Here is a 13,000-nt window from a genome sequence, read left to right as displayed (position 1 = left end):
GCCCCCTTTGCAGCTCTGGCCAGGCAGGTGAGAGCAACGAGGACAGGGAGGATGGGACCAGCTGGGGAGGGACGCCACCGCCCTCATCAGCACCCCCGGCACCGTGCACTGCTCAGGAGGCACCCACCATCCACAACCCCCTCCTCCCGTCCAAACTCCACCTCTGGTGGTCTGAGCAGCTTCACCTCTCCCAGCCTAATACATCTCTTTATTCTTGAGGACCACCGCAACTGCTCCGGGACGTAACACAATCATCTGGTGCAACCTACTTGCAGCTGCCTCTGTTAATTTTATATTACCTACTCCATTTCTAATTATTTCTCCAGAAGTCTGTTCTGAAGCTTTGCATATCACTGACACCAGACTAAGCGGGCCTGTAATTGCCCAGCTGTTCCGCCACACCCCATACATACATATTCTATACTCATATGATCTTACCCCATCTTAAAAGGTTTCTCAGACACCCTTGCCAAGAGACCCGCAAATTTACACACCACTTCCTCAGGTGTTCTGCAAGAGCAGTTGTTCACTACTTCAGTCGGAAGGAGCCACGCTTTTGGAAATCGGCCTCTGCACCGGGCAAGGTGACTTCCACGCCTCCATCCCCTAATGCCAGCCTGGCAGTGCTGCAGCCTCCTCCTTACACCACCCCGTCTGCTCTGCACAGCGGGGCGATCCTTTCCTTGCACAGGCAAGGTGCAGAATTAGCAGCAGCTAATGAAGACATGAAGACAGCCACAGACCAGAGAGCCACTGTAGACCAAGAGCAAACACAAGGGTCTGCAAAATCGCCAGCTTGGTACATTAAGGCAGGCAGTCATAATACCCAACATCCCCGCTCTGGATGGTGGCAAGGCTCCAGCTAAGTATGCGTTGCTCAGCTTGAAATCCTAAAGGAAAATCCAAACAAGCCCTTCCCTCCCCCCGACGGCTACTAACATTCAAACACAGGTTTGAGCTCACAACCACTGCAACGCAGCCTTAGAGGACTTCCAACCTTCTCGTACAGCTCAATAAAACTAAATGCCAGCTCATTAGCAAACTGCAAATACTATTACCTAAGACAAGAGACAGAGCATTTTATGATCAAATTTATTTAATTAAATTTCATTGACTGTTTTACTGTAGGTCACACCAGAGACTGCCAAAGTAAACTAAACATTTTACATTCACTACAAGATTCTCTCGAATTTTCACTAGTTCAAAAACATGAAAGTTGTAGGGTCCCTTTCCCTCAGTTTGCATTATGACTCACATTAATGACAGCGGGACTCGTATTCCAGCACTGAAGAGAGAACTGAGCCCTTGGGTTCCCAGGTGTGCAGCAGCCCTCCTGGCTGTAAACACTTTTAAAATCATATGCATGTGTGTATGTGCGCGCATGTCTCTATGTATACTTACAAAACCAACCTCCTGATGGAACAGAGGACAAATACCATTTAACTGCTAATCCAGAAAGGAAAAAAAAAATATATATTTTTGCAGCACGGGGGGTAGGAGGGTGCAATTACACAGGAGAGAGGTACAAATGCCGACACCCCGGCAGACGCGTCAGTGCCTGGCACTCGCAGCGGACAGGCGCCCCGGCAGGGCAAGTCGTACGGCAGACTTGGCCCGCCCTGGCAGCTTAGGAAGTTTTTGTCACTGCCCGTAATGGAAATCAGATCACTCCTTTTGTAAGCAAAGTAGGTCCAAAATGATTCCAAAATACTTGGACGTATGTGAGATTATGAAGATGGAAGCTTAAGCAAGGCTGGCCCCACCGAGGTTTCTGGGGATGCTGGGAGGAAACCAGGCATTAATAGAACTTTATCTAACTAGTGTTTTTAAAATAATTTGTTTCTGATCTAGCAAGCATTTTGATAATATATATCTATGATATGCTCTGAATATTTCCTTAAAAAATGCTGAAGACATTTTCCGTATTTGAGAGTTATCTACAGGAGGTCTTTATTATACCATCTTTTCTTTTATGTGTCTACTCCTAACAAGTATCAGAGAAATATGTCAGATGCTACAATTTAAACTTTCATCATATCTGAAAGTATACATCTCTTTTAAAGTGTATTTTCAACATGAAAAGAGCTAAAATCACAATTATATTCCATTGCGTAATGTGTGTGAAATCAATACCATTTGCATAGCTTCCAAAGTGAAACTCTGGAAAATAGCGATTTCATTAACAGGAAGTATTACTTTAGGGAAGAGCTATCATCCCCCTTCACTTTCACTGCATGGCCTACGATATATTTGAAAGAGTCTACAAGTATTGTCAGTATCTTTGTCTAAAAAGCCAGCTTCTGGAAAATTTCAAGTTGCAATTATTTTATAAATCACAAGCCATTTTTCCTTAATCTTGCCAATTTTAATGAAGAAAAAACATTAAGATTTCAATGTACAAAAGTCCAATAAAACATGATTTTTTTTTCTTCTAAATCAGTGAAAGGGTAAAGTTTGGGTTAAACTTATTCAACAGTAAAAGTCTTCCAATTTCCACTAATAGAAATTTTTTTCTGATTTGACTATAGGATAATGACAATCCAGAAATAAATAGCTATAAATACATTCATTGTTCCTATTCCAAAAATAATCACATAGGGAATACACAAAACTGAGATTAACTTATTTGAATCTGTTTCTTTACAATGAGATATGGGCAAGTTATAGCAGAGTGACTCAAGACAGGAAAAAACAAGTAGGGAATAAATTGGTCCAGTATTGACATTCATGAAACATATCAGTTAGCATAATTCTGCAGTTAATTCATCCTTTAAATGACACTACTCAGTTGATTTTTATTTGCTTCAGGTATACATAATGAAAGCAGTTTCCTTTGAATCTTTGCTGAGGACAGGTATAGTACCCTGGAGACACTGTAACAACCTCCTTCAGTATGCATGTGCGTATATATAATTATATACAAATAATCATGCATCCACACACACATTTGTATATCAACACTGCATGTGATGGTTAAGTCCATCATCATTCATCATTGGCAGCACTTGTTCCTCTGACTTGGCCTTGATTACGTAACTGTGGAGAAAGAAAATACACAATTAAGCATTAATAGTTTCCTCAAACAGTAAGTTCCAAATAGGCAGTTTCATTAATCTCCAAGAAAAACAGGGCAGGGCAGTCAAAACATCACCAGGACTGAGCAAATCATACCAAAGCAATGCAGGACTTGTTAGGGAATCTTAATTTGGGTGCTGTCCTCGCTGGTGGACAGCAGCTCCAGTCTCTGAGGAGCCTCACACTAATCAGCAGGATTTTAACGCTGCTTTGGCTGGGGACCCCATCTGCAGTATTAAAACAGTCACAGCGGGAAACACCAACGTTAAAGTACTGGATGCAAATACTCAAGAGCTTGCAACTCTTGGACAACCTGTTTCCCGCAGTTAACAGTTTTAACACAATTTAGTATTTATAAATATCTGCATGGAAATGAATTTCAAGAACTTAATGCGCTTTGAAGATGACAGTCCACAGTTTCCCTAAATTATGTGGACTAAGTCCACATATCACTTTGCTACTGAGCGTGTAGCAAAATGATGCTCATTGACTTTTCCGATTTGTGCCCAAAAGACTACTGGCAGGCTTCAGCGCTCAGGGCCAGCACAGTGATGACAACAGGTCACACACTTTGGGTTTCTGTATTAGATAAGCACAAAGAACCAGGTTACGTGGCCAACGCCTCAGGCATTCTGCCACCGGACCGAGCACCTGCCCAGCCTGTTACAGTGCCCGTCTGTGGAGAAGGTCTCTTATGTACCCTGGACACCAAGGGTCATCTCCTCCAACTGTTGATCACCACAAGGTTATCACACAGGAGGGAGGTAAGGCCCAGGAGTGTTATCTGGATATATGTCCATTTAGATGATTTCTGCCAGCAATTCCCATCCATCAGAACATGAATCACTTTTTCTCCTTTTCCATCCAGCAGTTGACTTACACAGCTTGATTTGCCTCAGAACCTACAGAGAACTCCTCTAGACGTCAGCAGCCAAAGTGCCTCGAACGGAACCCTTCTTACGCATCTAAACGTAAAATAAAACTGTGAGCTACCACATAAAGAACCTATCGCGCTGTTGGTTAGTAAGAGAGAAGTAACGATCTACGTGACCAGGACTACTTTTCCCTGGCCAGGACCAGAACCAGCCTTGGCTACAGCTGAGATTTTTTTGGAGGCGGGGTATACAGAGTTTCTTTTCGGTGGGGAAGGCTGGGAACCGTACAGCAGCTGTAAACGATGCTTCTTAGATTTTCAACAGCCCATGATGCTTCAGCATGGAGCCGCACTGCTCAAAATACCCAGTGTGGCATTTCTACCCTCGCAAAGACATGAGCTAGGTCAGTCACAGTGCTTTGGCAGGGTCAGATGCTTTTCTACTATGCACTGATTAGCTGATGTGTATTTAATGAAGCACAGGTGCTCCTCATCTCCAGGAGTCAGACACATAAACCACTAAGTGAAAGATAAAGAAAAACAGTGAGAAAAGGATGAGCTGGAATAGAGAGACTCTGGAAGAACACTGATGAGTATTCAGAGAGTAACAAAAAAGTAACAAAAGCAGAGACCCTGACTATAAAAATCGACTTAAGATGAAGAACAGGACCAACGAAAGAACCAAAATGGGCACAGAATCGGAAGAGAGAGATTATCTCAAACCAGGAAGAAGAAAGGGTGTTAATGAGAAAGGGAACAGCAACAGAAAGCGATGTATGTAAGAACATGTAATGCCGCCAATATTATTCGGCTTGCTTTTCTGCAGTTGTTTGTTTTTAAGCATCATAGAACTGCATAGCGCAACACTGTCAAAAAAGCAGACTGCTACTCTGCAGGGATGGAAACATGAAGATATCCTTGTCTTATTAAGCACCTTATCACTAAGCGCTCGCTTCCCAGTGGTCCTGGCCATAAAACAAATGTTTTGTGGTATACTTGGGATTTAATGAAAATTACTGTTTAGCACAATGGATGAAGTAGTCGACTATGAAACATAAAAACAAATTATTTGGGATAAAATTAGCATTCATATTTTATTTGGCAGTGACATTTTTGCCTTTAGGTTATTCTCCAATAATGCAGTTCACCACAAAAACCTTGAAATTGCATCATTTATAGGTGTTTGTAGATAGCCCTATTGTAACAGCTGAGAAAAACCAAAATATTTTAACAGTAGGTCCCCGCTCCTCTCATATTTCACAATACACATAGAAAAGCTGTGTTAGTGTTACTAATCAATACACTTCTCTTGTGAAAAACTGACTTTTTCAACAAGTAATACACTTAAGTTCCTGATGCTAACGTCTTACACAACAAGCTATTTGAAATAAACTATTTGCATTGCTTTGCAAAACAAGAAATTAGTAAATAAATACATTTGATATTTAAGAATGAGGATAAATGTTACACCCAGAAACATGTGATCTGGTTTTCTTAAGGTAATAACGTCTTACACAACAAGCTATTTGAAATAAACTATTTGCATTGCTTTGCAAAAGAAGAAATTAGTAAATAAATACATTTGATATTTAAGAATGAGGATAAATGTTACACCCAGAAACATGTGATCTGGTTTTTACTTAAGGTAAGAACTAAAAAGCAGCAAATATTTTGCGAAAAGTATTTAAAAGAAGTTACTTACCAGTGAGAAACGTGAAACAGAACTTTCTCTACAAGAAGACAAACATCCACAGTCCACAGAGACACAAAAGGGAAATTCTCATGCACACAGATGTGTCAAGTGCTGCTTACTCTCTCCAACACATACCTTGTATGCACTCCTCACACTGCCACTATCCTTTCTCAGAGAAATTGGATGAAGTCCATTTCATTCCAAATAAAGAACTATGGGTGTGCAAAAGAGAACCCTTCTGACAAAAATCAGTTATGGAGAAGAAAGTGGTTACTCTTCCTCCTTTACAGATACCTAGGAATACGTGGCTCTAGGAATAGGTTCTGGCATAAAGTAGAATTCAAGAAGAAATCCACGTGATTTGAGAGAACACCTGCCATAATCAAAAATATCCAAATGCCAATGAGAGAGCACAATGTTTGCAAGAGTGAACGAACATCATTCTTTTCCAAAGCATGTTCTGGGAACTGCCAAAGCAGACAATCCCCTCAGCTTATCTGAAAACAAAGTTTGATTTTACCAGCTCAGAACATCTACCTATTAACACAGGACAGTGAAGAAACACTTCTTTCAAATCCAGAAAACATCTCTACACAATGCAAGATGGCTCCACACAGTTCATAAAGTCCAAACACGGAGAGCGTAACAAGTGGGGATGGAGGAGTTGCAGCTAGTTTTGATACTAAAAGAAAAGATGTGCTGGGCACAAACCACAAAATGCACTTCAGAACCACTGTCGACAGTAGGTCTAAAGCACCAGGCAATCTGTTTAAAGATGTCTGGCAGCTGAAATGAGTTAAACCATGCAAAAAAGTGAGTCATAGCTGAAGACACATCATGTCTTGAAAGAACCAAGACAATGGAAGGAAAGTGACAAGCTGAATGGGTTTGGGGCATAAAGCAATTGGCAAAACGGGAAGGAAATAGAACTGCAAATCCAAAGACTGCAAGAACTTAAAAAACCAGCAGGATTTAAAATGAGTAAGGTTCATGCCAAAGGTCATGCTCTGGAAAGACACTACAGAAGAAGGCTTCCTGCCTAGCCTGTGACTTTCCTCTACCTCTTAAAGGAAAGAGTAGAGAAAGTGCCCTATGGATGAGTTTCCTCCTAGACATCAGTTCAAAGACAGATCAGGCTGTATGTATTTGGTCCTCGCAGCCACTAAAGCATGAAAATGGACACCATCTCAAGCCTGTTAATTTTACTGACTTCCTTTTTGCAAGTAAAAGTCTCCGTTTCGGTGTGCTAATCAGGATGAGCGGAACAGCTGTCGTGACATATTCAAGCTTGCTTGAAGACATATTTGAAGAGAAAAAGTAATCAGATCTAATGATGATTAGAAACGAAACAAAGCAAGACACATGATGGAAAAGCAAGATGACAGCTCTGAATTCTAACTGACAAGTGGTAAAAAGGCACTGAATGGGACTTTGTGCAACAGGTATGGTACCATAAATAAAGAGGTGGTCAGGGCAGACATTCTGGATTTAGTGACATCAGAAATATTTACCTTACAGCCACTTCCAGCTTGACGCAACACAGTATGCAGAAGCTTGAAGTGCATGGGTCTGCACAGGAGAATCACTAAAGGGGCTGTAATGTTCATCAGTAATTGCCCAAACACACACAAGGGGATGGACACAACGTAACTTGCGTCAATTCCCAAACAGGTAAGTAGTACAGCTACAGGTAGATAGCACACAAACATCAACCTTAAAAAAAGCATTCTTACCGCTTCCAGCTCCTTTTGGGTTTCATCCTCCATTCTCCTAATGTCTTCCATAGTCAGATCAATCCACTTGTCAATCCAACAGAACAACTGGCGATGAAAGTTGGTAAATATCCTTTTTTCTTGCTTTAAGAAGATAAACAAACATTAAATAATAGGCCAAAGACTGGTGAAGTGATTGCAGCTGTTCAGTTTGAAAAGTTATAATCTTTAGGTGCATGCTGTTTCACATTGCTACAGGTTCAGCCCCCTCACATTCCTCGATCCAATTTAAAGTCATCTCATTTCTCACATGCTTTAACATGGAAAAAATTAACAAATTTCACTATGAAAAAAAGTTTCAAGAAAATTCAGCAATTCATGTTACTTGAAAATGCTGAAGTAACATTTTAAAAATCTGTTCTAGCTCCAAGAGAGCACTAGACAGAGTAAACGTAGCATCACAACAGCTAGAATATTTAGCATGAACTGTATAAAAAACTACAACAGAACTGTCATAGGTTGTGTGCTTGCTATTAAAAGAATGGCCAATTCCTAAAGCCAGAATGAAGCAAAAAGGGAAGTACTTCTGACTCCAAAGATGGTACGCTTGCAATTTGTACCAAATCAGCATTCCAGTAATATCTGACATGCAATTTCAAAGGTACAAAAACCTTGAGAGTACAAATATTCAAGCTAAGGATTCCACAGCCCTTTCATTACAGTACACATATCTGTGTTCTGAATCAAATCACAGTAAGAATATTTTCACTGTACCTCTTCTATGTAAATTGGTAGGTTTCACGTTTCAAAATACCTACCAGCCCCAGAACCCCACTGTGTTATGTTGAAGAACAGCAACTTGCCAGCTCAGTCCATCTCTAGTGCCCTGGAATCTCAACTTTTATAATAGTGACTTGGATGATGAAAGATGCATCATATAAACCATTCAAGTTGCAAAATTACCAGTATTGCTTCCGACTGATCTGATAAAAGCAGTCATGTATATGCAACACAGAAATCTATTTTACTACTAGAACTCAGACTTCTGCATGTATTCAGTTACCCAAGTTGCCACCTGAAGTTCACGTCTTGTTCATCTGCTCCCAGATTTTTCATTGCTCAAGCTCCTGACTGTCCTCAGAAACAATGCTGATCAAATCTAACATATGGTTCTCGACAACTAGCAGACAGAGGTAAATTCCTCTAAAGAATCAGCTTCAGGTAAAGCAGGGTAAAAAAAAAAAAAAAGTCCTATCTTCAAATACTCCTCATTAGACCACAGAATCAGTCTTGGCTCTTCTGCTCAGCTTATTCCCTAACAGTGTTCAGTTTGAAATGTGTGATGGGCAACTCCTTCCCAAAACCACCACCACCACACTAAAAAGTCTCCAATGTCTCCTTACCCTTACTTTGTACTGTGGCCATCACAAACTACCTCTCCATCTCATTTTCAATCACTATTGTTTGAAGCTTTTCTCTTTCGCCATCGTATTTATTGAAATTCATTAACATTTAATGCAGTTAGCTGTGTGGTCCACTCAGAGCCCTGGTTACCACAATGAAAAAGGTCTGGCACTGGTTGTCTGTGAGGAAATACCATGCCCAATCGCTACTAGAATATCATGTTTTGGTTAACTCACTGTTACAGCACATTTTCTCTGGATTACAGAGAACTGGCATGATGGTCTAGATTAAACACTTTGCCTACACATAAGTTTACATTCTAAATATTTAGTCATACTTTAAAAAATATTTTACAATTCATATTCTGATGATACAGCAGTAACGAAATAAGATGCAAACATAATTTGACAAAACACCATAATTGCCAACTAAATCCTAGTGCACTGTATTCTACCTGCGTCATATCTGGTTTTGCAAGCGTTCAATTAAAAAAAAACCAAATACTTTAGAATTAGCAGAAACACAAGAACAGTTTCATAAGAAAACTAGAAGATAAAATACTAGAGAAACACCAGCACGTTTTATGCAACTTTCAACTCACGAGGGAAAAAAAAAAAGGAATCAAAGCACTCTCTTCCTGGCAAGTGTTGCTGCTTACAAAATCAAGTGTTACACCTACATGACACAAACTCTTTGCTTATACTTTTGCTTTTTTAACTTAGAAAGTTATTCTAGTACCACCAATGGAACACCACTGCTAGTAGATCAAGACACAAATGGTTGTACTTGCTGAAGAAATAAACAGAAATTGCTTGACTGTAAGCAACAGGAAACTTCATCGCTGTTTCTCCTCAAAAAACCCCACATCAACGCAGAACCACCCTGCCTACCTACCTGCCCACCTCCAATCCCACCTCCCCAGCAGCACCCCAGCAAGGGAGAAGCACTTACCTTTTGTATAAAGTTTTCAACTTTGTTCTGCAGTCCCCACCATTTAAATTTGATAGTCACCAACTTGTAAGCACACATTTTAGGACACTCTTCATCAGTTGCTAGCTCTTTCTGTTTATGGATAATGGGAAGGAATTTTTAATTTATTTTCAAATTAACTTAACAGAATTATTAGAAAGTAAAATTCTAAGTATTATATTATAATTTTCAATTATTGTATTAATTTATAGTAAATTATTTTATTATAATTATAAATTATAATTCTTAATTTTATTAAGAATTACAATAATATTTAGAATTCTAAGTGTTAGTAAATACTTAGCACTGTACTTTGAACACAGGGTAATAGGAATTAACAATCAGGTTAAATCTGTAAGACAATTCCATCCATGCTGCAAACATATACTACAAATCTTAGTCTTAACATGGATTTCATTTTCGTGATTTCCACCGCAATATACTTTCTGACGTTTTGAAAGAACAATGAAGCTTGATTACAATAACTAGCATCAAATAATTTTTTACTTGTGGGTCTATTGCGCAAAGGCAATTATAATCGGAGTTGCTCAGTACAATGGTGGAAAACACACGCGCCAGAAAAGATTCAGATAACAAAACCCACATAACCACCCCTCAAGTTTGCTTCTCACAAAAGCATAAAACTTAAGCTTATTGCAGTTCTGCTCTGCCCATACAGACACTGGCATTGCTCTCCCCTCTTTCTCTCCCTCACGTCCCTCTCCTGCGGACAATGCCAGAAGGGTATGTCTTTACTCAGGTGTAGAGGTAATTTCTGGCTATGGGGCATAATTTACATATTCTTTTCTGCATAATGAATTGCAGACCTTCTGACTGCTACTATGAGAAAAATAGGGAGAGAACTTCTTTATCATCAATGGCAACAGGTGGCCGTAAGACCAGCTATAGCTCCACTTCAAAGGCTGCTTGGAAGCAGCTCCAGCTCAAGGCCTTCGTGCAAAAGAAGGATCCCCAGAAGAATGAACTGAGGGAAATTCAGGAGACACCCACTACCATTTCCTATAATTCCTAGGTTTCTGTTATAGTTCCTACATGCAAAGAATTTTGAAGTACCTGTAACATCATACACAGTGATTGTCCTACAATTCATGCAGTCAAATTTACATAATACAAGAGACCATATCATGTTTTTAGTTTAACAAAGCACGTTAGGTTACTCCAAGCCTTGTAAAAGAGGAAGAAAAAATACGGAAGAAAAAAAACCCCAAACCAAAAAAAGGAAGCTGATAGCTGCTTAAAAAAAACAAAACAAAACAAAAAACCTCTGTGTGCTTGGCTTGAATAACAAGCAATTACTATATGAAGAATAAAAATCTGTGGGCTTCTTATCTGCAATAAACTTTAAGTAGAAATACTTTACGGCATTTTTAAGCTACATTATTTTTAACCATGAAATGGACAACTCCTGTTGGTCATGCACACAGTAAAAAGATTTACTGCGAGATATATCTAACATATAAAAATCTTGGTGAATAATGCATATTTATTTAACACAGAATTTTTATCACAAATACTCATCACCAGAGAGCACTTAAATGAAAACCAATTATCCTCAGAAGACTGATGTTCTATTCACGAACAAAAAACAAAGTGCTGCTGTTGTTGGTGTTCCCAAACAGCACAAGTCTATGTGCAGACATTAGTAAAAGGACAGAACTAAATGGAACATACAAATTCAGTGCCGCCAGTTCCAGGCATTCAAAGTTCTCCTCCTCATTTTACAGCTGTTTTTAAAAAACAAACCAGTAACTCCCCACTTTCTTTGGGTCACACAGGCCCGAACAAGCCATTCCTGCATCAGCCTCCTGCTTCCTTCCTGAGGAGGAAGGAACAACAAACATCTAAGGCAGGATGCACATTTTCAACACAGTTTACAAAAATAATCCCTGTGACAATTTTACCCTGCTAGCAAGAATACTTAGCCTAGGTAGAAAGAGTATTACAGTAATGGGAGTTTGAATACATACCTCCCCTCATCATCATCTCAAAACACACAATATACTCATTTTTCCATGAGATTCCAGCTAATGCTTGGGCCCAGGACAAACCCGTAAGTCAGACCAAAGGTCTGCCTGGCTCAGTATTTTGACAGCAGCCAATGGCAGAAACTTACGTAAAAATATAAAACCCAAGGAAGAAAATACTGGTAGAGTTTGAGTGAATTATCAATCTCCAGCTACTTATAAGCTCAGAAACTTTCTGAAACAGAACTATTTGCTGTCTTTGGACACACAAAGGGAAGACTTAAGACTCCGTACATATGTGTAGATCGCAAAAATCACAGCATTGCTGAGGTTGGAAGGGACCTTCTCTGATCACCATGTGCAGGAGCCCTGCTCAAGAAGGGTCACCTACAGCAAGTTGCCAGGACTGTGTCCAGTCAGGTTTTGAGTATCCCCATGGATGGAGACTCCACAACCTCTCTGGGCAACCTGTTCCAGTGTTTGACCACCCTCACAGTAAAAAAAGTGTTTTCTGGTGTTCAGATGGAATTTCACGTTATTTTTGTGTCTGTACAATTGGACTATCACAGGATGAACTTTCATCATGTTGAAAAGACATTAGGAACAGCTATGGCAGCATCAATTAGGTCAGTGGTATACATCGACTGCACCCTCAGCTCTCATTAAGACAAACTGAAGCACGTGGAGCACCCAAGAGGTAGCTTCGCAAGCTTTTCTTCTAGTAATGCAGCTTAATGGCAGTGAACTGTCAGCTTCAGTAGCCCAATAAAGCTCTACTGAAACTTTCAACAGTCCTGTTACAGCTCCCTATGTTGCCATATTGTTTCCCATCCTTTCACAAAAACCTGGTTCCCTATTTTTTTCCCCTAGGTTAATTGCCACGCAGCATTAAAACCACCGTACCAGCACATATGGAAGTAGAGGAGTAAATGGTCAGTGCTGCACAAACGTGCCCCTGGAACTACAGCTTCATTCCACAGTGGGACAAGAGACACCTTAAGTCCTCGAATGTCAGGCTGCTTCGATTTATGATCTCAGGCCAGCTGAGAACAAGTGTGGTACTATGGAGTGGGAAATGGGGACACTGCTCTGTCAGACATGGTGGTCAGTTATTTGACACTTAAGACACAGGTCAAGCTTCTGATAGCAGAAGGGTGGTGTATCTTCTGCCTACTTTCTGCTTGCACAACCACGTTTTAGGATAGGAAATTAGAGACCAAGAGCTTGCTGGTCCAATGCATCCTACTCTAGTATCTGATGCTTATCTTGCTGCTTTGCAAAAACTAGT

The 13,000-nt window shown here is 40.1% G+C and overlaps 1 protein-coding gene across 1 annotated transcript in view; it reads right to left on the bottom strand.

Annotated features, from left to right (window-relative positions):
- Window positions 1–2,343: 2,343 nt before the first annotated feature.
- The window catches only part of PITPNB (phosphatidylinositol transfer protein beta), a 43,075-nt gene continuing 32,418 nt past the window's right edge, over window positions 2,344–13,000 (bottom strand). Inside the window, exons 9-11 of the mRNA XM_009282826.1 lie at window positions 9,710–9,820; window positions 7,376–7,498; window positions 2,344–3,036 (exon numbers count right to left, since the gene is read on the bottom strand). Of these exons, the coding sequence (XP_009281101.1) occupies window positions 2,986–3,036; window positions 7,376–7,498; window positions 9,710–9,820 (285 nt within the window). The 3' untranslated portion in view covers window positions 2,344–2,985. The remainder of the gene's footprint in view (window positions 3,037–7,375; window positions 7,499–9,709; window positions 9,821–13,000) is intronic.

Source organism: Aptenodytes forsteri, unplaced genomic scaffold (assembly GCF_000699145.1).
Source record: "Aptenodytes forsteri isolate BGI_AS27 unplaced genomic scaffold, ASM69914v1 Scaffold550, whole genome shotgun sequence".
Classification (NCBI taxonomy): domain Eukaryota; kingdom Metazoa; phylum Chordata; class Aves; order Sphenisciformes; family Spheniscidae; genus Aptenodytes; species Aptenodytes forsteri.
The sequence above is the reverse complement of the archived record's forward strand: the minus strand, read 5'-3'. Positions and strand labels throughout refer to the sequence as shown.